At 43.3% G+C, this 27,181-nt stretch overlaps 1 protein-coding gene across 13 annotated transcripts in view; it reads right to left on the minus strand.

Moving 5' to 3' along the window:
• Positions 1-27,181, minus strand: part of LOC128689486 (GAS2-like protein 3) — a 1,113,234-nt gene that overhangs the window by 130,219 nt on the left and 955,834 nt on the right. For 11 of the 13 annotated variants that reach the window (XR_008407186.1, XR_008407185.1, XM_070086395.1 and 8 more), the window contains exon 7: positions 7,508-7,612. The exons of 1 other annotated variant lie outside the window; for it this stretch is intronic. Coding sequence is in view for 10 of the 12 variants with exons in the window: in XM_070086395.1 (XP_069942496.1) it covers positions 7,508-7,612 (105 nt within the window). In the remaining 2 variants the exon portion in view is untranslated. The remainder of the gene's footprint in view (positions 1-7,507; positions 7,613-27,181) is intronic. One more of the 13 variants, XM_053777832.1, reaches the window with a different exon arrangement.

The raw sequence follows: 27,181 nt of genomic DNA on the forward strand, positions 1-27,181 counted from the left end.
GTCCTAGTGGCATTAAAAGACAAGAAGGGAAGTAACACCAGAGAAGGCTTTGCTACCTAAAGTCTTTATGGAGGGGGATTTCCCTTCCGAACACTAACTCCTCCAACTTTCCTCCCCCCTATCTTCCAGAAGCCAGCATTAGCCTTCAATAAAGGCATGTAATACTTGTATAATTGTTAATTTTTTTTTCTGGAACAGATTAATTGTATTTCCATTAATTCTTAGGTAAAATATTATTACAGTTGTCGGCCACTTCGGTCTTAGGCCGAGCTTCTGGAATGGATTACAGTCAATAACTGAGGGTCCACCGTACAATGAGTTTTTGAAAAGATTTAGCCTGACATGCAAAATGTCATTGAAGTTTTTGTGCCTAGTTTTGTGTCTACAAGTTCTATTGCAACTGCCAAGAAAGCATTTCAGGTCGGGGTTTATATTAGAATTGATTGTTTTGTAAATGTAGGTTGCACAATAGTATGAGTGAATGTTTTGTATAATGAGTAGGTTTAGGTCTTTGAAGAGTGTGTGTGGGGGGGAGGGGGTGTTGTCTAGCAGTGGATTGTGTGATCATTCGCACGGTGGCTTTTCGTTGTTACTATTATTTTAGGTGTTTTTTTGTTGCAGAACCCCAGTAGTGCTGTTTATAAGTAGTGCTGTTTGTGGTACATAGTAACCTTACCTTTGAGAGGATACCAACTGTTTTAGACTTTTTTTGTGTGTTGGATATGGGTGTTGAATTTCAAGCTATCAAGGTGCAGACCCAGAAATTTTCCCTCATTATGTTTAGCAATAAGGATGTTAAGCATGATGTTTAGTTGGGCCTCACTTGCTCTACTCCCAAACAAAATGTAAAAGCTTTTGTCCGTATTAATTGTAAGTTTATTGATGGTCAACCAGATTGGTATTTCTGCAAGTTCTTTGTTAACCATAGTGTTGAGCAAGGTTAGATTTAACTATGTGTATTCAGTTAATGATTGTCCCTAATTAGCTCTATATTCTTTATGAAGATCAAACCTATTGTATTTTCATTTTTAGTGGGGTCTATCTGCTTGGTGAATATTAACTTCATTGCACAGGAGTTTTTTTGGTATATGTTGAGCAAGAGTACCATGTGGACAATCATGGGTTAAAATAATTGCAGTACAGCATCATGTGAATTGTCATGGGTTAGAGTAATTATAGTGTTGTTCCATGTAAAAAGACATGGGTTAGAGTAATTAGAGTACTGTACCATAAAAGAAACTTGCAGATTATCCAAAATATGTTTGGAAAAAAAATAGTAAATTTTCAGTTTGGTAAATGAGTTGAGAGAATGCATTGAGGGAGAGAATGATTATAGTGAGGATGGACTTATTGGAGAGTGATTTTAATTTTACTAAACTAAGTCCTGAGTGTGGACTGCAACATAAAAATAATCTTTCTACCAGTTATGAAATGCTACATTACAAAGTAAAGCAGCCTTGATGCTGGTAAATGGCTGTTGATCCAAGGAGTTGAGATAACCCTTCCCTCTCCCAGGGTCAAATCTGATTGTCTTATTCTCCAATCACTCTAAGACTTGTAAATTGAGTGCTTCCTAAAGAATATATTAAATAGATATTGATTTTGAGTTAATAAGTTTTATAACTTTTAAATGTACCAGTAATACTGAGTGGTTGGAAACTAGATGGAGTAACAAATTTTACGCACACACGCACACACGCACACACACAGACAGACAGACAGACACACACACACACACACACACACACACACACACACACACACACACACACACACACACACACACACACACACACACACACACACACACAACCGGTGGAGAGGCGGGGCCAGGAGCTAAGACTCGACCCCTGCAACCACAAATAGGTGAGTACACACACACACACACACACACACACACACACACACACACACACACACACACACACACACACACACACACACACACACACACACACACACACACACACACACACACTCACACACACACACTCGCACTCTCGCGCTCTCTCTCTCTCTCTCTCTCTCTCTCTCTCTCTCTCTCTCTCTCTCTCTCTCTCTGTCTCTCTCTCTGTCTCTCTGTCTCTCTCTCTGTCTCTCTCTCTGTCTCTCTCTCTCTCTCTCTGTCTCTCTCTGTCTCTCTCTCTCTCTCTCTCTCTCTGTCTCTCTCTCTCTCTCTCTCTCTCTCTCTCTCTCTCTCTCTCTCTCTCTCTCTCTCTGTCTCTCTCTCTCTGTCTCTCTCTCTCTCTCTCTCTCTCTCTCTCTCTCTCTCTCTCTCTCTCTCTCTCTCTCTCTCTCTGTCTCACTCTTACACTCACACTCTTAAAAATTTAAAGTGGATTTAAGACTGACTTTTGTATTTAAAAACAAATTGGTTCTTTATCAGAAAAAAAAAATTACTGAAGTATGCACTACTGATATTTTTTACTGAAATATATTCATGGAATAAAAAAATACAGTGGACCCCCGGTATTCGATGGCATCGGTATTCGATAAATCCGGTATTCGATGCATTTTAACGCAAAAATTTTGCCTTGGTATCCGATTGAAAACCCGGTATTCGATACGATTTGTACGAGACGTGTCCACGTGTGGCCTGAACTGCCCCGTGTGTGCTAGTGTTTACAAGCCAGCCAGTGTGCGCGCATCTAAGGATACATTCAGTACATTCCATATTATCACTGTTTTTGGTGCTTGTTTCTACAAAATAAGTCACCATGGGCCCCAAGAAAGCTTCTAGTGCCAACCCTGTGGTAAAAAGGGTGAGACTTAGTATGGAAATTACGAAAGATTTTGAAGGGTTTGGGGCTAACCCTGAGAAGCCTATGCCAGTTGTGGAATCCATTGTGCCTACCTCAAAAATTAAGGAAATGTGTGCACAGTGGGTTGAACTGCAAACCTTTAACCCTTTGAGGGTTTTCGTCGTACTAGTACGTCTTACGCGTAGGGGTTTTTGACGTACTAGTACTCATAAATTCTAGCGACCTCAAATCTAGTGGGAGAAAGCTGGTAGGCCTTCATATGAAAGAATGGGTCTATGTGGTCAGTGTGCACAGTCTAAAAAAAATCCTGCAGCACACGGTGCATAATGAGAAAAAAAAACCTTTTTCCATTTTTTTTTAATAAATCAGCGACTTTGCAGTGTATTTTCGTATAGTATTTATTGTTGTATTCTAGTTTTCTTGGTCTCATTTTATAGAATGGAAGACATATTACTGAAATTGAGATGATTTTGACTGGTTTTACAATGAAAGGTGCCTTGAAATTGAGCTCAAAGTAGCAGAAATGTTCGATTTTTACCAAACTTCAAAAGTAAACAAATCGTGCCAAGCGTGCAATACACGTCAACTGGTGAGTCTAATATTCTTTCACAAGTGCACCAATAATATTTATACCATTTTTTACACTAATGCAGTAGTCTGCATAACAGTAAATCTTATATTTTTTGTGAGAATAAAAATTCAAAGTGGAAAGCAAAAGAATATAAGAGGGGCCTTGAGACGTGACTAATGACTAGAGGAAATGTCATTTTAGTGCCACGAATGTCTTTCTTGTTTATTCTGGACCCTATTCCGAAATTGGCATCTTTTGAAATTTGTGTGAAATTGGCAAAATTGCTAAATTCTCACCACTGTACTGGATAGTTGAATTTATAAATGGGTGGTTTCTTGCACCCATTCGATAGAAAAAATGGAGTTCTAGCGAAATATTCATGTTTTTTGTCGACTAGTACAGTGAAATTGGCCGAAAATGGGGCTCAAAGTGGGCAAAATCGCCGATCCGTAAACATCGCCGAGACCGCTAACTTTGCGAGAGCATAATTCCGTAAGTTTTCTATCAAATTTCAAACTTTTGGTGTCGTTATGATCGGGAAAAGATTCTCTATCTTTTCATAAGAGAAAATAATTTTTTTTTTTTTTTAAATTTGGCCAACCCTGAGAACGAGTTTCGGAGAGGGCCTGTCGACCCTCAAAGGGTTAAGGATGAAAATCACCCTAACACAGCTATTGCAACCCGTGCTGGTGACTATTACAATGACATTGTTGTGGCCCATTTTAGACAAATCGTAAAGGAACGGGAGGTACAGAGCTCTATGGACAGATTTGTTGTGCGACAGAGGTCCAGTGACTCTCAAGCTGGTCCTAGTGACATTAAAAGAAGGGGGGAAGTAACCCTGGAAAAGGACTTGCTACCTCAAGTCCTAATGGAAGGGGATTCCCCTTCTAAACACTAACACCATCCACACTCTCCCCTCCTCCCATCCCATCAATCATCACCAGATCTTCATTAAAGGTAAGTGTCAATTATTCTATTGTTATTGTTGTTATTGTAATTATTCTATTGCATTAAACTTAATTTTTCATGTGGTAAAATATTTTTTTTCATACTTTTGGGTGTCTTGCTCAGATTAATTTGATTTCCATTACAGTGGACCCTCAACCAGCGATATTAATCCGTTCCTGAGAGCTCATCGTTAATCGAAATAATCGTTAGTCAAGTTAATTTTCCCCATAAGAAATAATGGAAATCAAATTAATCCGTGCAAGACACCCCAAAGTATTGAAAAAAAAAATTTTACCACATGAAATATTAATTTTAATACACACAAACTGAAGAAGACATGCACAGTTACATGACACTTACCTTTATTGAAGTTCTGGTGATGATTGATGGGGTGGGAGGAGGGGAGAGCATTGATCTTCTTAGTGTTTAGAAGGGGAATCCCCTTCCATTAGCACTTGAGGTAGCAAGTCTTTTTCTGGGGTTAGTTCACTTGTTCTTTTAATGCCACTAGGACCAGCGTCAGAGTCACTGGACTTCTGTTGCACAACATGTCTGTCCATAGATACCTGTACCTCTCGTTCCTTTATGACTTTCCTAAAGTGGTTCGCAACATTGTCAGTGTACAGGTTGCCAACACGGCTTGCAGTAGCTGTGTCAGGGTGATTTTCATCAATAAAGGTTTGCACTTCAAGCCACTTTGCACACATTTCCTTAATCTTAGAAGTAGGCAACTTCTTCAATTTCTCTATCCCCTCCTCCGAAGCAGTTTCCTCAGGTCTGCTCTTTTGCTGTTCAAGATGATCTAGCAGCTCATCAGTGGTTAGTTCTTCATTGTTCTCCACCACCAACTCTTCCACATCCTCCCCACTAACCTCCAACCCCAAGGACTTCCCCAATGCCACAATTGATTCCTCAACTGGCATACGATTCTCAGGGTTAGCCTCAAACCGTTCAAAATCCCTTTTGTCTACACATTCTGGCCAGTTTTTTCCAAGCAGAGTTCAAGGTCCTCTTAGTCACTTCCTCCCAAGCCTTACCTATAATGTTTACACAATTGAGGATGGTAAAGTGATCTTTCCAAAACTCTCTTAGAGTCAGTTGAGTTTCTGAGGTCACTACAAAGCACCTTTCAAGCATAGCTTTTGTGTACAGTTTCTTGAAGTTGGAAATGACCTGCTGGTCCATGGGCTGCAGGAGAGGAGTGGTATTAGGAGGCAAAAACTTCACCTTAATGAATCTCATGTCCCTAGGAAGTCGCTCTGCCAAGTCTGAAGGATGACCAGGAGCATTGTCTAATACCAGGAGGCACTTAAGGTCTAATTTCTTTTCAATTAGGTAATTTTTCACATTGGGGGCAAATGCATGGTGTAAGAAGTCATAGAAAAAGTCCCTAGTGACCCATGCCTTACTGTTTGCCCTCCACAGCACACACAAATTAGCCTTGACGACATAGTTTTTCCTGAACACTCTGGGAGTTTCAGAGTGATACACCAATAAAGGCTTCACTTTGCAATCACCACTAGCATTGGCACACATCAACAGAGTAAGCCTGTCTTTCATAGGCTTATGTCCTGGGAGTGCCTCTTCCTCCTGAGTAATGTACGTCCTGCTTGGCACCCATGGGACAAGTGCGGCGCGCTCAGGCCAAAGTGGACGCGTCTTGAACGGAACGAATAGCGTTGGTCAGGTTTTTAAGCGCTAGTCGAGGCAAAATTTTTGCGTTAAAATGTATCGCTAGTCAGATTTATCGTTAATCGATGCCATCGCTGGTTGAGGGTCCACTGTATTTCTTAAGGGGAAAATTGATTCGCTCTTCGATATTTTCGGTATTCGATGTGCTCTCAGGAACGGATTAATATCGAATACCCGGGGTCCACTGTAGTTGCGGCTGGGTTTACCCCTTAAAAGACAAAATGCTTTGGAGCTCCCCTTCCTCACATCAAACTCAATTACCTCATTGCCTAGTCCCTCTTTAACCCATAGGGGTTTATTGCTTCCTCATGAATATAATTAGAAGAGGGTTGCAAATATAAATCTTTATTTTAAAATTATGGTGTATGACTTGCAATAATCTTAAATCCTATGGAATACATAGCATTTCGGTTACCTGAGAAGCAGTCAAAACAGGTCACTCAAAGGGGAGAAGTGTTGGAGGTCTTGATAATGTGCTTAGCAATTATTGTACAGTGGAACCTCAAATTTTGAATGTATCGCTTATCGAACTTTTCGAAAATAGAACGCTTTTTTCGAACCAACTTTGTCCCTATTATTGAACTCGCCCCTATTTTCGAACCACCAGGTACCGGACCTATCCGGCAGCCTGCTCTATCCGCATCCCCATGCAGGCCCCGTGAGCCAGTCTGGTTTTGTTGATGCCTGAGTGAACACTACCCTGCGATCTCATTCAAACATTTTACGATTATTTCATTGTGTTTAGTGCTTGTGGGTCTGTGAAATAAGCTACCATGGGCCCAAAGAAACTTGCTAGTGGTACCCTTGTGGTAAAGAAAGTGAGAAACACAATAGATGTGAAGAAGGAAATAATACAGAAGTATGAGTGGTGTGAGACTTTTTTGTGAGACAGAAACAGAGGACTGTGGACAGTTTTTTGTGACAGAAACAGAGGACTGTAAACAGGAGGGGGAATCTCCTTCCAAACACTAACCCCAACTCCCTATCTTCCAGATGCCATCACCAATCTTCAATAAAGGTAAATAAAAATGTTATTTTTTGTTTATTTAAATTTATTGATACATAATTGAACTCTATATTTGTTGTGTGTATGTAAAACAATAATTAGTCTCTATAAAAAAAAATTTTTGTGAATATTTTTGGGTTTTCGGAACGGATTAATTGTATTTCCATTATTTCTTATGGGAAATATTGCTTCGCTTTTCAGACTTGTCGAATTTAGAACTAACTCCTGGAACGGATTAAGTTCGATATTTGAGGTTCCACTGTACTTGATTTTCAGAGAATGGCTACCTGCCTGAGGAACTGGTGATCATATGGGGTCACACTGTTACCTTTGCAAAGAAATACAATCTTTATTTATTCTTTTATTCATTACTGTAACTCATGGGGGAATCCCACCCAAGAGGACCACAGGGACTCGAGGGAAAACTTTAGTGGGACCCCTTACAGAAGCATGCATTGTAATCACCTGGGGACCTCACTAACTGACCTGAGAAGGTTTATGACCCTGGAGAGCTTAGTAACTCACCTGGGGAGCTTAGCTGGGTCTGCAGCAGGTGGGCTGGGTGCGGCAGGGTGTAGGGTGAGTGTGGAGCCTCGCGGGGAGGAGGTGTTGGAGTACCCACTGTCAGACCTGTCGGGAGTGATGGTGGTGGGTTCTTGGCTGACACTATACACTACACAACACAGGCTTACTATACAAGCTCACAATATAAGCTCACAACACACTTATTGCACCATACACTCTAAAAGAAAACCCACTCGGCAATACATGCTCAATACAACATAGGCACTTGCTACACACAATAGTAGAGAAAAAAGTGCACAAAAATTATCGCAGATGACTTACTCCCAACAGGATACCAGCTGTTGAGTAAAAACTTGTAAAGAAAATAAAAAGTAAAATATTGTCATGCATAAAGATTCCATTCTGCATTAGTCTATATTATTTTATCCCTGGAGTGGAGAAGTAGCAACTCTCTTTTACCATAGAACACAAGCAGTGTGTGTATTTGTTAATTCATCAAGGAACCACCTCTACAGAGGCCCAGTCTCCATCCAGGAGAACAAACCTGCAGGACTGAAAAGATTAAGAAACTCCCAAGGAATTAAAGATAAGTATGTGTTGAGTACACGTAATGCAGGATTTACGTGTAATGTAAGATTTACCTGGGTAGAAGTTGAATGGTGTTCTAAATGTTCATGAGACACCAGCGATCCAGCAGAGTATAACAACAGTTAATAGTATTTCTTTCCATACTTTTTATGACAGGATAACCCCTCCCTGCATGGCTGCTGTCCACTTTACTACAGGTCAGCCATCACTAATCCGGCAATCAATTATCCGGGTTCATCAGTAATCCGGCACTAATTTTGGCTAGCATAATTTCAGATTTCATCATTATACTGACTCAGATCATTATACAAGCCAGAGGAGGAGAAAGCAGTGATGAAAATGAGGAAGATTTAGCAGAAAATCTCTCTTGATAAGTTAATTAAGTGTATTCTAACCTAACCACTCTGAAATCTGGCAAACTCACTAATCCGGCACACTACACTGGATTAGTGATGGCCAACCTGTACCATGAAGAAATGAAAATGACATTGACAATTACACTGATTATGTAGGTGGAATAGTATAAAATTATTAATTGCTACCTTCTAAAAACTTCCATCTGACCTCCATACCACCCTCCATGCCCTTGTTATTAAGTTAGTTTATTCAGGTATGCACAGATACAGTTACATACATAATCATACATAGCAGCATATGTATGTGTAGAGAACCTAGGATAACTCAAAAAAGTTGGCCAAATTGACATATTTCCATTGGGGTTCTTCTATTACCTTATTATTTTTGTATAAAGGCTGACCTGGCCTTAGGAGGTGTGGGGTCCAATTGGGAACAATTTTCGTGGGCCCCATGTTAACCCTTTGAGAGTCTGTGTTGTAGATCTACGGCTATACGTTGAGGGTCCAAACCGTAGATCTACGCCATGAGCTCAGTTCACTCTGATGAGCTGTGAGTGGTAAATTTAGGCCTAGATATGAGAGAATACATCAATGTGGTATGTGTGCACCACATAAAACAAATCCTGCAGCACACAGTGCATGAGAAAAAAAAACGAGACTGTAATTTTCCATTAAAACAGCGACTTTGCAGTGTTTTTTCGTATGTTTTTTATAGTTGTATTTGCGATTTCTTGGTCTCATTTGATAGAATGGAAGGCATATTACAGAAATAGAGATGGTTTTGATTGGTTTTAGTAACAGAAATGGGTTGAAACTGAGCTCAAAATAGCAGAAATGTTAAATCTTTGCCGATGTTCAAGAGTAAACAAATGATCCCACACGTCTAATGCACACCAGCTGGTGGGTCTAATATACATTAAAAATGTGGTGATATTATTTATACAATTATTACAGTATTGCATAATAGTAAATCTTCTATTTTTTGGTTTGAATAAAAATTCATTATGTGAATAAAATATCAAAATGGAATTCATTTGTAAAGCCTGAAAATGTAACTAACATTTCCTCTGTTCATTAGTTCAGTTCCAGGAATGCCTGCATTGTTTATTCTGGATCCTATTTTGAAATTAGAACTTTGCATTAAATTGGCCAAATTACCAGTTTCCGATCACTTTTTGTAGTTGAAACAGTTGAATTGGTGATTTCTTATGCTCAATCGATAGAATAGAAGTAATACTAGTGAAATAGCTAAGAATTTGGTCGACTGGAGTAATATAATTGGCCTAAAATGGGAGTCAAAGTTGGCAAAATCACCGATGTGTAAAAATCACTGAAACATCAAAATTCGCAAGAGCATAATTTCGTCAATTTTCCATCAAATTTCGTACTTTTTGTTTTATTACCTTCAGAAAAAGATTCTCTACCATTTCATTAGAAAAAATAAAATTTTTTTTTGAAAATTCTTGGACACTGGTGCGCACTTTGAAATTTGGCCTTTGGACCCTGAAAGGGTTAAGAAAGCAATCAAACTGCACTTAAAAAATGCATGTGAGTTAATAGACCAAACAGATGTAAACTACATTTTAACCCTTTGAGGGTCGACAGGCCCTCTCCGAAACTTGTTCTCAGGGTCGGCCAAATTTAAAAAAAAAAAAAAATTATTTTCTCTTATGAAAAGATAGAGAATCTTTTCCCGATCATAAAGACACCAAAAGTTTGAAATTTGATAGAAAACTTACGGAATTATGCTCTCGCAAAGTTAGCGGTCTCGGCGATGTTTACGCATCGGCGATTTTGCCCACTTTGAGCCCCATTTTCGGCCAATTTCACTGTACTAGTCGACAAAAAACATGAATATTCCGCTAGAACTCCATTTTTTCTATCGAATGAGTGCAAGAAACCACCCATTTATAAATTCAACTATCCAGTACAGTGGTCAGAATTTAGCAATTTTGCCAATTTCACACAAATTTCAAAAGATGCCAATTTCCGAATAGGGTCCAGAATAAACAAGAAAGACATTCCTGGCACTAAAATGACATTTCCTCTAGTCATTAGTCACGTCTCAAGGCCCCTCTTATATTCTTTTCCTTTACACTTTGAATTTTTATTCTCGCAAAAAATATAAGATTTACTGTTATGCAGACTACAGCATTAGTGTAAAAAATGGTATAAATATTATTGGTGCACTTGTGAAAGAATATTAGACTCACCAGTTGACGTGTATTGCATGCTTGGCACGATTTGTTTACTTTTTAAGTTTGGTAAAAATCGAACATTTCTGCTACTTTGAGCTCAATTTCAAGGCACCTTTCATTGTAAAACCAGTTAAAATCATCTCAATTTCTGTAACATGTCTTCCATTCTATAAAATGAGACCAAGAAAACTAGAATACAACAATAAATACCATACGAAAATACACTGCAAAGTCGCTGATTTATTAAAAAAAAATGGTAAAAGTTTTTTTTTTCTCATTATGCACTGTGTGCTGTAGGATTTTTTTTAGACTGTGCACACTGACCACATAGACCCATTCTTTCATATGAAGGCCTACCAGCTTTCTCCCACTAGATTTGAGGCCGCTAGAATTTATGAGTACTAGTACGTCAAAAACCCCTACGCGTAAGACGTACTAGTACGACCAAAACCCTCAAAGGGTTAATATAAAATTGCATACATGTAAATCTACAAGTAACAAACAAAATTTGTATATCACCTCTGAAGAGTACATAGTCACATTACCACTTGCTTTAGTGACTGTGAAATGATTTATTAAAAATATTGATTTATTTTTAAGAAAAAAAATTCAGAATTTAAGTGCACTGTTGGAAATAAATCATCTTTTTTGGACTTCTAAAAATCACTTAACATTCATAAACTATAAATGAGTAACAATACTATTGCCTTTTATTAGGATAAAGTTATTTTTCTTGCTTTTTTCTCTGCAAAGTCTTCTACAATTTTGTCGAAATTTAAACTCTTGCTAATTTCAGATTCAGTGGACATAATTGCCAAAGTGTTCAAACATTCTTGTTGAATTGATGATCTCAAGTAAGTTTTGATCAGTTTCAGTCTGGAAAAACTCCTTTCTCCAGATGCCCCCTTTTTTTTTTTTTTACTTCGTGTTGTTGTGTGTACTTGACAAGCAGAGAGCAAGTTACACTCTAGCAAGGGGCCCTCTTAGGAGCAGGGCCCAATTGGGAGCAATAGGTTTAATTGGCATAAGGCCGGCCCTGTATAAAGAAGATATACAAGAAATAATGTAAAATGAGTTATATATATATACATGTGTGTTAGCTAAAAAAAAAAAAAAAAACATTCTCCTCCCTTTGTTGCTACATTCATTAGGCACCTTTTGGCTCTTTCTTGAACTGGCTCTTACTTTGACTGGCTTTGACATGTTTAGGTAGTCTGTTCCATTCCTTTATTGCTATACAATATCAAGTGTTTGAAGCCTGGCTACTAACTCTGTTTACTACAAAGTCATTTTCTTTTTCCCTAGTACTAGGATTGCTTTCGTTCCCAGCCTTGACAAAATTAATAATAATAATTTTATTTCAACATGATCAATGTTTGTACAAAAGAGTATAACAATTGGGTGTACATACCAAAAGCCCCTTTATATGTAGAGCATTTTGGGCAAACTTAAGTAACTTAAAATTAATAAGGCAATAACAGTGCAGTAATTGCACATATGGTAATTAGGCGAGTTACAATGAATACAAGAGAATTGACTAGTCTATTAGGTCATGTTATATGGCTTTAATAAGTTTGGTAGAGAATTACAGTTTTGATTATTAAACTAAGGTGGACACAGTGGAATGATAAACATTTCAGAGGATTACAGATATTGAGAGTAAGTATATATTGATTATAATGTTTTAATGAAGTTTCATGATATTGAGCAAATGCACAAAAAGTTTTTACATGTTTATTTATGATGGGCCAGGATAGGTTAAGGAGATAAGGTGTTTCCTAACTGTAGTTTTATAAATGCTAGCTGAGTCAATGGTTCTGGAGATTTCTGGCAGAGAGTTCCAGATTTTGGGTCCTTTTATGTACGTTGAGTTTTTTAAAGATTTAGCCTGACACGGGGAATGTCATAGAGATATTTGCACCTTGTATTGTGTCCATGGGTCCTATTGCAACTGTCAAGAAAGCACTTCAGGTTGGGATTTATATTAGAAACAATCGTTATGTAAATGTAAGTGGCACAGTAGCATGAGTGAATGTTTTGTATAGCAAGTAGTTCTTTGAAAAGTGGGGTGGAGGGTGGGTGGGGTGTTGTCTAGCTGTGGATTGTGTGATCATTCACACTGCAGCTTGTTGTTGGGTTATTATTGGATTTAGGTGATTTGTCATTGTGAAACCCCAGGCACAAATAGCATAGTTGGGGTAGGGGTAGATCAGTGAATAGTATAGTGTAAGTAGTGCTGTTTGTGGTACATAGTAAGGTATCTTTAAGAGGATGCCAAGTGCCAGCTGTTTGACACTTCTTTTGTTGTGTTGGATATAGGGGTTTAATTTCAGGTTGCTGTCAAGATATAGACCCAGGAATTTTCCCTTGTTATGTTTAGCAATAACGATGTTAAGCATAATGTTGAGCTGGACCTCACTTGCTGTACTCCCAAACATAATGTAAAAGCTTTAGTCTGTGTTCAGTGTCAGTGTATTGACAGTTATCCGGGTTGCTGTTTTTCCCTCTTTATTAACAGTAGTATTGGGTGAGGCTACATTAGGGTGGGAGATGATAAAAGTTGTGGTGGCGGCAAAGGGAATAGGCGTAAGTTGTTGTGATACACTTGGAAGGTTGATGTATAAAAGGAAAAGGAGGGGGCCAAGAACGCTTCCCTGTGGTACATGTATTGCTTTCTGTTGGTAAAGTACGACTTGATATATGCAAGTGTGTGTCCTTTTATACCATAATGATCAAGCTTGAGGAGAAGGATGCGGTGGTCTATTGTATGAAAAGCTTCCTTAAGGTCGATAAAGAGTCCAAGTGGGTATTTGTATTTGTAAATTAGGCCTAGCATTTTTATTATTGCATTTGTGCTTTTGTTTTTTCTCAAGCCAAATGGGCAGGGGTTGAGGATGCTTTGTGATGTTATGAAAGAGTATAACCTTTTGTGTATAAGCTTCTCCAAGATTTGGGGCAGTAAAGTCAAGTTTGATATTTGCCTATAACTTACATCTGTTGGGTCACCACCTTTGTGTATTGGTGTAATTCTTACTATTGTGAGTGATGCCAGCAAAGTGTTGTTTCTAGTGATTTCTTAGAGAGTAATACAATGTTGGGTGAAAGGATTTGAGCCGCTCATTTGTACAGTATTGGTGGCACTTGGGTTACATTTTCTTTTTTCTTTTTTGGGCTCTGTTGGTGTAAGATAGAGGGATGTTGGGAAGTTTGTATGTAGATATGTAGATAATCACTAGTTTGGGCATTGGTAATTGGAATTTTACTGGCGAGATTTGATCCTGTGTTTGAGAAGTCATTTATCTTGTTAGCTGTATCAATAGGCTGGTGTTTCGGTTTGTTTGGTTTAGTTAGTACAGTATTACTAGTTGTTTGGATTGTGGTGCCCAGGATCTGAGTGTGTCTTACAGGTCTTTTTAATATCTCCTTTTGTTTTACTGACTCTATTAGAATAATATAGTTGCTTGGCCTTAATGATTAATTTGGTGAAGATTGACGTATAGCGAGTAAAGTTAGGCAAGTACAACACACGCAATATATGTGCACAACACACATGCACAACACGCACGCACAACACGCACCACAAAATACACAACACACACACACACACACACACACACACACACACACACACACACACACACACACACACACACACACACACACACACGCACACACACAAACATGTGCACACACACACACACACACACACACACACACACACACACACATGAGGATCAGGCAGGACTATAAAGAGATCTGGACAGGCTACAAGCCTGGTCCAGCAACTGGCTCCTTGAATTTAATCCTGCCAAATGCAAAGTCATGAAGATTGGGGAAGGGCAAAGAAGACCGCAGACACAATATAGTTTAGATGGCCAAAGACTGCAAACCTCACTCAAGGAAAGAGATCTGGGGGTGAGTATAACACCGAGCATATCTCCTGAGGCGCACATCAATCAGATAACTGCTGCAGCATACGGGCGCCTGGCAAACCTACGGATAGCGTTCCGATACCTCAGTAAGGATTTGTTTAAGACTCTGTACACCATCTACGTCAGGCCCATACTGGAGTATGCAGCACCAGTTTGGAATCCACACCTAGTCAAGCACGTCAAGAAATTAGAGAAAGTGCAAAGGTTTGCAACAAGACTAGTCCCAGAGCTACGGAGATTGTCCTATGAAGAAAGGTTGAGGGAAATCGGCCTGACGACACTGGAGGCCAGGAGGGTCAGGGGAGACATGATAACGACATATAAAATACTGCGCGGAATAGACGAGGTGGACAAAGACGGGATGTTCCAGAGATGGGACACAGACACAAGAGGTCACAATTGGAAGTTGAAGACTCAGATGAATCAAAGGGATGTTAGGAAGTATTTCTTCAGTCATAGAGTAGTCAGGCCATGGAATAGCCTAGAAAGTGATGTGGTGGAGGCAGGAACCATACATAGTTTTAAGGCGAGGTATGATAGAGCTCATGGGGCAGGGAGAGAGAGGACCTAGTAGCAATCAGCGAAGAGGCGGGGCCAGGAGCTGTGACTCGACCCCTGCAACCACAAATAGGCGAGTACAAATAGGTGAGTACACACACACACGGAGCAGAGGCACTATGTGTACCCCTAACAACAATATTCAATACATCTATCGAAACAGGGAGATTGCCTGAGGCATGGAAGACAGCAAATGTAGTCCCAATCTTAAAAAAGGAGACAGACATGAAGCATCAAACTACAGACCAGTGTCACTGACATGTATAGTATGCAAAATCATGGAGAAGATTATCAGGAGAAGAGTGGTGGAACACCTAGAAAGGAATGATCTCATCAACAGCAGCCAACATGGTTTCAGGGACGGGAAATCCTGTGTCACAAACCTACTGGAGTTCTTTGACATGGTGACAGCAGTAAGACAAGAGAGAGAGAGGGATGGGTGGATTGCATATTCTTGGACTGCAAGAAGGCGTTTGACACAGTTCCACACAAGAGATTGGTGCAAAAACTGGAGGACCAAGCAGGGATAACAGGGAAGGCACTACAATGGATCAGGGAATACATGTCAGGAAGACAGCAGCGAGTCATGGTACGTGGCGAGGTGTCAGAGTGGGCACCTGTGACCAGCGGGGTCCCACAGAGGTCAGTCATAGGACCAGTGCTGTTTCTGGTATTTGTGAACGAAATGATGGAAGGAATAGACTCTGAGGTGTCCCTGTTTGCAGATGACATGAAGTTGATGAGAAGAATTCACTCGATCGAAGACCAGGCAGAACTACAAAGGGATCTGGACAGGCTGCAGACCTGGTCCAGCAATTGGCTCCTGGAGTTCAATCCCACCAAGTGCAAAGTCATGAAGATTGGGGAAGGGCAAAGAAGACCGCAGACGGAGTACAGTCTAGGGGGCCAGAGACTACAAACCTCACTCAAGGAAAAAGATCTTGGGGTGAGTATAACACCAGGCACATCTGAAGCGCACATCTACCAAATAACTGCTGCAGCATATGGGCGCCTAGCAAACCTCAGAACAGCATTCCGACATCTTAATAAGGAATCGTTCAGGACCCTGTACACCGTGTACGTTAGGCCCATATTGGAGTATGCGGCACCAGTTTGGAACCCACACCTAGCCAAGCACGTAAAGAAACTAGAGAAAGTGCAAAAGTTTGCAACAAGACTAGTCCCAGAGCTAAGAGGTATGTCCTACGAGGAGAGGTTAAGGGAAATCAACCTGACGACACTGGAGGACAGGAGAGATAGGGGGGACATGATAACGACATACAAAATACTGAGAGGAATTGACAAGGTGGACAAAGACAGGATGTTCCAGAGATTGGACACAGTAACAAGGGGACACAGTTGGAAGTTGAAGACACAGATGAATCACAGGGATGTTAGGAAGTATTTCTTCAGCCACAGAGTAGTCAGTAAGTGGAATAGTTTGGGAAGCGATGTAGTGGAGGCAGGATCCATACATAGCTTTAAGCAGAGGTATGATAAAGCTCACGGTTTAGGGAGAGTGACCTAGTAGCGATCAGTGAAGAGGCGGGGCCAGGAGCTCGGACTCGACCCCCGCAACCTCAACTAGGTGAGTACAACTAGGTGAGTACACACACACACACACGTGCACGTGTGTGTGCATGTTGGGTAGTAGTCAGTAGTGTTGTCCGTGATTATCACCGCTTTTATGGGGGGGGGGCTAGTATGTTTGTTCATATATGGTCAATTATGATTGCACTCATCTCAGTCTTGTTGGTTTTGTAATTGCTGGTATGAGTAGTGTATTGTTCATATTGTTAATGAATTGGCAGGAAGATATTCTGGACACTGTTTGTGAGCAATTTTATAAACTTGATTTAACTTCAGTTGTTTTACTGTGTTTTCAAAATTCAGCATATCCAGTTGTTGTAATTATAAAATAGGGTAATGGATCAATGCATTCAAGCAGGAGACAGCCCAGTTAGAAATCCAGTACTAATACGCTAGACAGAACAGATGATAGACTGTGGAAAGAATAACAGGAAGGGACCAAGTTGCTTTATGATTTGACACTATGCTCGAGGGTCAGTGGCAGTTCAAATTTTGGGGGCTTCAGCCCCCCCAAAATTCTCTCGGCCCCAAATAGTAATGCTGCTTCAAGATAAGTCACCCAGCCCTCCCATCAAATCAGATAGCAACCCCTAAGCCTCCCGGGTATAGACACTTTGGTACTGCCCCTGCTTAGGGCACTTGTAAATGTGGATGGTTTGAAAAAAAAAAAAAAAAAAGTATGTTGGTACAGCCATCTTAAAACTTCTATGACAAATTTAATACGTATCTTAATTATGCACCCCATACCCTTGGTGTGGATGGTAGTCAAAAGATTAGAGAGTTGCATTATGGGTCCAGGGACTGGGTCACAAAGATTTGACAGCTAACAGGTTAGTGGTAATGAACTATTTACTGGTTACATTTATAACAGGTTGGAGGGAGGGGTAAAGGAGGTTTTGTGTGTGAGGGGCTTGGACTTAAAGTAGGCATGCGTGAGCGTGTTAGGAGCGAATGGAGACAAATGGTTTTTAGGACTTGACGTGCTATTGGAGTGTGAGCAGGGTAATATTTATGATGGGATTCAGGGAAACCGGCAGGCCAGATTGGAGTCCTGGAGGTAGGAAGTACACTGCATTCTGAAGGAGGGGTGTTAAATAACTGTAGTGTAAGTGTGCCTCTGGCAAAACAGTAATGGAGCGAATGTTGAAAGTTTTTCTTTTTCAGGCCACCCTGCCTTGATGGGAAATGGCCGATGTGTTAATAAAAAAAATTAATATGATTACCATCAAAATTAGTTGCTTATGCAGACTTGAATTAGTTTACAGAAGTATTACTTTATATTTTAGCAAGGTATGCTTGTAAAAAAGTTTGTGGTTGTGTGTTTTTTACAGTGGGATAAGTCAGGGTATTTTTCCAGAATGGTTGGTAATACAGCCTCTCCTCACTTAACAACGGAGTTCCATTCCTAAGACCACATTGGTAAACGAATTTGTCGTGAAGTGAGGAGCATACTATAATGGTAGTGAGTTTGTCAACCATCTTTGATATTGTTTTAATGTCACCTTCGCGCCATTTATAACATTTCTGGTACGTATATTATTAAATGTTTATGCAGTAGTGTACTGTATGTTGTAATAAACAGAATAGAGGAAATCAGCTCTAATATACATTATTTTGGTATGCATACTGGTCAGAGAGCCCGTCGTATGTCCAAGTCATCAGCAAATGAGTACAGCCTCTCCTCACTTAGCGACATATTCGTTTACCAATGACTCGGACTTGCAACGGGCTCTGTGACCAGTATTTATGCCTAAATAATGTAAGAGCTGATTTCCTCTATTCTGTTTACTTCAATATACAGTACACTACTGTATAACATTTAAAAATATACCAGAAATGTTATAAATGGTACAAAAGTGACATTAAAACAATATCAAAGATGGTTGACACAAACCCACTACCATTATAGTATGCTCCTCAGTTCATGACAAATTCGTTTACCAATGTGGTCTTAGGAACATAACTCCGTCGTTAAGTGAGGAGAGGCTGTACCACTGTGGATAAAGTAACTTAATAATTGTTGAGCATTTCTGAGTGAGTTATCTCCGAATTCATTAATTTTATTTTAGTGCATAATGACGGAAGGTGTGACAATTATCCGTCTGGCAGAGGTACTTGTAACCCAGCTGGAGCTGGGCGGTAGTGATGCCCAAGAGTCTGCTTATTTTGTTGGATGCACCATAGACATCTGGCTCCTTCATAATAGAGTGTTGGGTGGACTGACTGGTGCCTCTCTCAAGTCACTGAAATTCAGACTTCAACGCTTGCCCAACCTTTGGACGACGACCTACTTACACTAGTGGCAGGTCCCACTGTGATCCCGCCTCCCCCTGCTTGGACTCATCTCACCGCAGTATATAAGCCACCTCTCTGGCCCTGTGCTGCACTTCCTACAAGAGTGATGGACTGAACACATCGATTCCAGGTTGAGGGACTGATTACCTCAAAACTTCTACTCTCCTTACCCATTTCTACTTTGTATTGGACTGATGAAGCCACTGTGTGGCGAAACGTTTCTTCAATAAAGATTCCCATGTGTTGCATAAGTGTCTCAATTCTTCAATTTTAGACTATATAATCCCACTCGGTAGATCATCAGATGCAGCATTCTCTACCTGACCCAGCATTCTGAACCTGACTATAAATACTCGCGTACCTTCCACCCAGGTAGATCTGTTTGTGACTTGAAAAAGCCCACTGTGTGAGCGAAAATTTGTCAATCACATTATACTGCATATGTGTTTATATTTTCATTGTGTCGGTATTTTATACCATTTATTTCCACTCCAGAAGCCCTACTGGCCCATACAAGGCAGGTCCTTATCAAAACCACCCTTACCCAAAGCTACCCAAGAATTTACCCCCGTACCCAATGACACGAATCAAACCTAGCCCCTTCTACTTCTATATTTGTCCAATCCCTTTGTAAAGCTACCCAGGTCCTAGCGTTGATCACCCTACTTGGAAGATTGTTCCACGCATCCACAACTCTGTTCGAAACCAGTACTTACCTACGTCCTTTCTAAATCTAAATTTATCTAACGGACTCTTCCTTGGTAGTCATTCCCAGCTTCCAGCTGCCAATACACGACACTAGCACCCTCCCACTGCCAACACACGACACTTGCACCCTCCCACTGCCAACACACGACACTTGCACCCTCCCACTGCCAACACACGACACTTGCACCCTCCCACTGCCAACACACGACACTTGCACCCTCCCACTGCCAACACACTACACTTGCACCCTCCCAATGCCAACACACTACACTTGCACCCTCCCACTGCCAACACACTACACTTGCACCCTCCCACAGCCAACACACGACACTTGCACCCTCCCACTGCCAACACACTACACTTTCACCCTCCCACTGCCAACGCACGACTATTGCACCCGCCCACTGCCAACACACGACACTTGCACCCTCCCACTGCCAATGCCCGACACATGCACCCTCCCACTGCCAGCACACGACACATGCACCCTCCCACTGCCAGCACACGACACATGCACCCTCCCACTGCCAACACACGACACATGCACCCTCCCACTGCCAACACACGACACTTGCACACTCCCACTGCCAACACACGACACTTGCACACTCCCACTGCCAACACACGACACTTGCACACTCCCACTGCCAATGCACGACACTTGCACACTCCCATTGCCAATACACTACACTTGCACCCTCCCACTGCCAACACACGACACATGCACCCTCCCACTGCCAACACACGACACATGCACCCTCCCACTGCCAACACACGACACATGCACACTTCCACTGCCAACGCCCGACACTTGCACCCTCCCACTGCCAACACACTACACTTGAACCCTCCCACTGCCAACACACGACACTTGCACACTCCCACTGCCAATGCATGACACTTGCACCCTCCCACTGCCAATACACTACACTTACACCCTCCCACTGCCAACACACGACACTTGCACACTCCCACTGCACGACACTTGCACCCTCCCACTGCCAACACACGACACTTGCACCATCCCACTGCCAACACACGATACTTGCACCATCCCACTGGCAACACACGATACTTGCACCCTCCCACTGCCAACACACGACACTTGCACCCTTCCACTGCCAACACACGACACTTGCACCCTTCCACTGCCAACACACAACACTTGCACACTCCCACTGCCAACACAACACTTGCACCCTCCCACTGCCAACACACGACACTTGCACCCTCCCACTGCCAACGCACGATACTTGCACCATCCCACTGCCAACACACGACACGTGCACGTTCCCACTGCCAACGCACGACACTTGCACCCTCCCACTGCCAACACACGATACATGCACCCTCCCACTGCCAACACACGACACTTGCACCCTCCCACTGCCAACACATGATACATGCACCCTCCCACTGCCAACACACGATACTTGCACCCTCCCACTGTCAACACACGATACATGCACCCTCCCACTGCCAACGCCCGACACTTGCACCCTCCCACTGCCAACACACGACACATGCACCCTCCCACTGCCAACACACGACACATGCACCCTCCCACTGCCAACACACGTCACATACACACTCCCACTGCCAACACACGACACTTGCACACTCCCACTGCCAATGCACGACACTTGTATCCTCCCACTGCCAACGCCCGACACATGCACCCTCCCACTGCCAACACACGACACGTGCACCCTCCCACTGCCAACACACGACACATGCACCCTCCCACTGCCAACGCACGACACTTGCACACTCCCACTGCCAATGCACGACACTTGCACACTCACACTGCCAACGCACGACACTTGCACACTCCCACTGCCAACGCGCGACACTTGCACACTCCCACTGCCAACGCACGACACTTGCACACTCCCACTGCCAACGCACGACATTTGCACACTCCCACTGCCAACACACGATACATGCACCCTCCCACTGCCAACGCCCGACACTTGCACCCTCCCACTGCCAACACACGGCACATGCACCCTCCCACTGCCAACACACGACACATGCACACTGACACTGCCAACACACGACACTTGCACACTCCCACTGCCAACGCACGACAATTGTATCCTCCCACTGCCAACACACGACACATGCACACTCCCACTGCCAACGCCCGACACATGCACCCTCCCACTGCCAACACACGACACATGCACCCTCCCACTGCCAACACACGACACATGCACCCTCCCACTGCCAACACACGACACATGCACCCTCCCACTGCCAACGCACGACACATGCACCCTCCCACTGCCAACGCACGACACTTGCACACTCCCACTGCCAACGTGCGACACTTGCACACTCCCACTGCCAACACACGACACTTGCACACTCCCACTGCCAACACACGACACATGCACCCTCCCACTGCCAACGCACGACACATGCACCCTCCCACTGCCAACGCACGACACTTGCACACTCCCACTGCCAACGTGCGACACTTGCACACTCCCACTGCCAACGCACGACACTTGCACACTCCCACTGCCAACGTGCGACACTTGCACACTCCGACTGCCAACACGCTACACTTGCACACTCCCACTGCTAACGCACGACACTTGCACACTCCCACTGCCAACGCACGACACTTGCACACTCCCACTGCCAACGCACGACACTTGCACACTCCCACTGCCAAAGCACGACACTTGCACACTCCCACTGCCAACACACGACACTTGCACACTCCCTCTGCCAACACGCGACACTTGCACACTCCCACTGCCAACACGCTACACTTGCACACTCCCACTGCCAACGCACGACACTTGCACACTCCCACTGCCAACGCGCGACACTTGCACACTCCCACTGCCAACGCACGACACTTGCACACTCCCACTGCCAACGCATGACATTTGCACACTCCCACTGCCAACACACGATACATGCACCCTCCCACTGCCAACGCCCGACACTTGCACCCTCCCACTGCCAACACACGGCACATGCACCCTCCCACTGCCAACACACGACACATGCACACTCCCACTGCCAACACACGACACTTGCACACTCCCACTGCCAACGCACGACAATTGTATCCTCCCACTGCCAACACACGACACATGCACACTCCCACTGCCAACGCCCGACACATGCACCCTCCCACTGCCAACACACGACACATGCACCCTCCCACTGCCAACACACGACACATGCACCCTCCCACTGCCAACGCACGACACATGCACCCTCCCACTGCCAACGCACGACACTTGCACACTCCCACTGCCAACGTGCGACACTTGCACACTCCCACTGCCAACACACGACACTTGCACACTCCCACTGCCAACACACGACACATGCACCCTCCCACTGCCAACGCACGACACATGCACCCTCCCACTGCCAACGCACGACACTTGCACACTCCCACTGCCAACGTGCGACACTTGCACACTCCCACTGCCAACGCACGACACTTGCACACTCCCACTGCCAACGTGCGACACTTGCACACTCCGACTGCCAACACGCTACACTTGCACACTCCCACTGCTAACGCACGACACTTGCACACTCCCACTGCCAACGCACGACACTTGCACACTCCCACTGCCAAAGCACGACACTTGCACACTCCGACTGCCAACACGCTACACTTGCACACTCCCACTGCTAACGCACGACACTTGCACACTCCCACTGCCAACGCACGACACTTGCACACTCCCACTGCCAACGCACGACACTTGCACACTCCCACTGCCAAAGCACGACACTTGCACACTCCCACTGCCAACACACGACACTTGCACACTCCCTCTGCCAACACGCGACACTTGCACACTCCCACTGCCAACACGCTACACTTGCACACTCCCACTGCCAACGCACGACACTTGCACACTCCCACTGCCAACACACGACACTTGCACACTCCCACTGCCAACACGCTACACTTGCACCCTCCCACTGCCAACACATGACACTTGCACACTCCCACTGCCAACACGCTACACTTGCACCCTCCCACTGCCAACGCACGACACTTGCACACTCCCACTGCCAATGCAAGACACTTGCACACTCCCACTGCCAACACACGACACTTGCACCCTCCCACTGCCAACACGCTACACTTGCACCCTCCCACTGCCAACACGCTACACTTGCACCCTCCCACTGCCAACGCACGACACTTGCACACTCCCACTGCCAACGCACGACACTTGCACACTCCCACTGCCAACACACGACACTTGCACCCTCCCACTGCCAACACGCTACACTTGCACCCTCCCACTGCCAACACGCTACACTTGCACCCTCCCACTGCCAACGCACGACACTTGCACACTCCCACTGCCAACGCACGACACTTGCACACTCCCACTGTCAACACACGACACTTGCACACTCCCACTGCCAACACACGACACTTGCACCCTCCCACTGCCAACACGCTACACTTGCACCCTCCCACTGCCAACACGCTACACTTGCACCCTCCCACTGCCAACACACGACACTTGCACCCTCCCACTGCCAACACGCTACACTTGCACCCTCCCACTGCCAACACACGACACTTGCACACTCCCACTGCCAACACACGACACTTGCACACTCCCACTGCCAACACGCTACACTTGCACCCTCCCACTGCCAACACGACACTTGCACACTCCCACTGCCAACACGCTACACTTGCACACTCCCACTGCCAACACGCTACACTTGCACACTCCCACTGCCAACGCACGACACTTGCACACTCCCACTGCCAACGCACGACACTTGCACACTCCCACTGCCAACGCACGACACTTACACACTCCCACTGCCAACGCACGACACTTGCACACTCCCACTGCCAACACGCTACACTTGCACCCTCCCACTGCCAACACGCTACACTTGCACCCTCCCACTGCCAACACACGACACTTGCACACTCCCACTGCCAACACGCTACACTTGCACACTCCCACTGCCAACACGCTACACTTGCACACTCCCACTGCCAACGCACGACACTTGCACACTCCCACTGCCAACGCACGACACTTGCACACTCCCACTGCCAACGCACGACACTTACACACTCCCACTGCCAACGCACGACACGTACCCTCGCTACACCCCAGTAAACAATAGTGCGTTAGTACAATATCGTGCTTATACACAACACACAAACAACCATCAAAAAAACACAACACACAAACAACCATCAATAAAACACAACACACAAACAACCATCAATAAAACACAACACACAAACAACCATCAATAAAACACAACACACAAACAACCATCAATAAAACACAACACACAAACAACCATCAATAAAACACAACACACAAACAACCATCAATAAAACACAACACACAAACAACCATCAATAAAACACAACACACAAACAACCATCAATAAAACACAACACACAAACAACCATCAATAAAACACAACACACAAACAACCATCAATAAAACACAACACACAAACAACCATCAATAAAACACAACACACAAACAACCATCAATAAAACACAACACACAAACAACCATCAATAAAACACAACACACAAACAACCATCAATAAAACACAACACACAAACAACCATCAATAAAACACAACACACAAACAACCATCAATAAAACACAACACACAAACAACCATCAATAAAACACAACACACAAACAACCATCAATAAAACACAACACACAAACAACCATCAATAAAACACAACACACAAACAACCATAAGTAAGTAAGTAAATTTATTCAGGTATACACAAATACAGTTACATAGAATTATCATACATAGCAGCATATGTGTAGAGAACCTAGGATAACCCAAAAAAGTCAGACAGAGTGACTTATTTCCATTGGGGTCCTTTTACCTTATTATTATAATATAAAGGTTATAATATTTTCTTATTATTCTATAATGAAGATAACATCTTATTATCATACTAAAAAGACTATCTACTACACGAGGGTCATTAAGACTATCTACAATACGAGGGTCATTAAGACTATCTACTACCCGAGGGTCATTACGACTATCTACAATATGAGGGTCATTACTAGGGATAAGGTAAAATTTACACGTATTTTAGCTAAAAAATAGAAAATCATTCCCCTCCCTTTCTGTTGCTTCATTCATCAGACACTTTTTGGCAGTCTTCTTGAACTGGTTCAAGCTATGACTGGCCTTGACATTTGTGGGTAGTCTGTTCCATTCCTTTATTGCTGTACAATAAAAGGTGTTTGAAGCCTGGCCACTGACTGTGGGTACTACAAAGTTGAGCTCTCTCCCCCTAGTACTATGATTGCTTTGGTTCCCAACCTTGACAAAATTGACAGCAAGATATTCTGGACACTGTTCGTGAGCAATTTTATAAACATGATTTAGCTTCAGTTGTTTTACTCTGTCTTCAACATTCAGCATATCCAACTGCTGTAATTCATCCTGGCCTACATGTTCTCTTGGTCCCAGCCCCAGGATGAATCTTACGATTTTGTTCTGGGTGATTTGCAGTCTATCTTTCAGTTTTTTTGTCAAGGCAGAGTACCAAGAAGAGCAAGCGTAATCCATATGACATTGTATAAGGGCTAGACATAGGGTCCTGCGAGCCTCAATAGGTAGACACTGTGCTTGTCTATACAGGAACTTCAGCCTGGCATTCGCTTTCTTTACTACACTGTTCCCTATCAATTCTCCTGACATGCATGGGTCAAAGGGGATTCCCAGATATTTAACTGATGAAACCAAAGTGATGGACTCCCCATTACACTGAACATTAAAATTATTTACCCTTCTCAGTTTATGTTTCGTTCCAAAGAGAATGGCTTCAGTTTTCCCTAGGTGTAATGATAGTTTGTTGTCTACTAACCATTTGCTGCAGGACTCCAGTTCCAGTGTTAAAACATTAGCAATATCTTGTGGGTCTTTACCTGTCACTAACAGAGCACTGTCATCTGCATACAGTAGGAGTTTGCACTTGACACTGATAGGCATATCATTGACATAACATAAGAATAGTAAGGGACCCAGAATACTACCTTGGGGAACTCCACATGTTATCGGCAGGGGTTCTGATTCCGTTTTGTTGATTTTGACTATTTGTCTCCTGTTGCTAAGGTAGGACTTAAACCAGTCTACAGAACCTATACCGATAGCTTGAAGTTTCTTACATAATATATTGTGGTTGACAGTATCGAAGGCCTTTTGCAGGTCTAAGGTTACCATACCTATGAGGTTCCCTTTTGACATTTCAGTTCTCATGTAATCCATCAGATTAATAAGGGAGGTATCGGTTGAGTAGGATCTTCTAAAGCCCGATTGATAGCTATGGAGAATGCTGTTGTCATTAAGGTACTTAACTACTTGAGAATACACCGCCCTCTCCAGAATTTTAGATATTATACTGAGTATACTAACAGGTCTATA

The sequence above is a fragment of the Cherax quadricarinatus genome, chromosome 18, assembly GCF_038502225.1.
Source record: "Cherax quadricarinatus isolate ZL_2023a chromosome 18, ASM3850222v1, whole genome shotgun sequence".
Lineage (NCBI taxonomy): Eukaryota > Metazoa > Arthropoda > Malacostraca > Decapoda > Parastacidae > Cherax > Cherax quadricarinatus.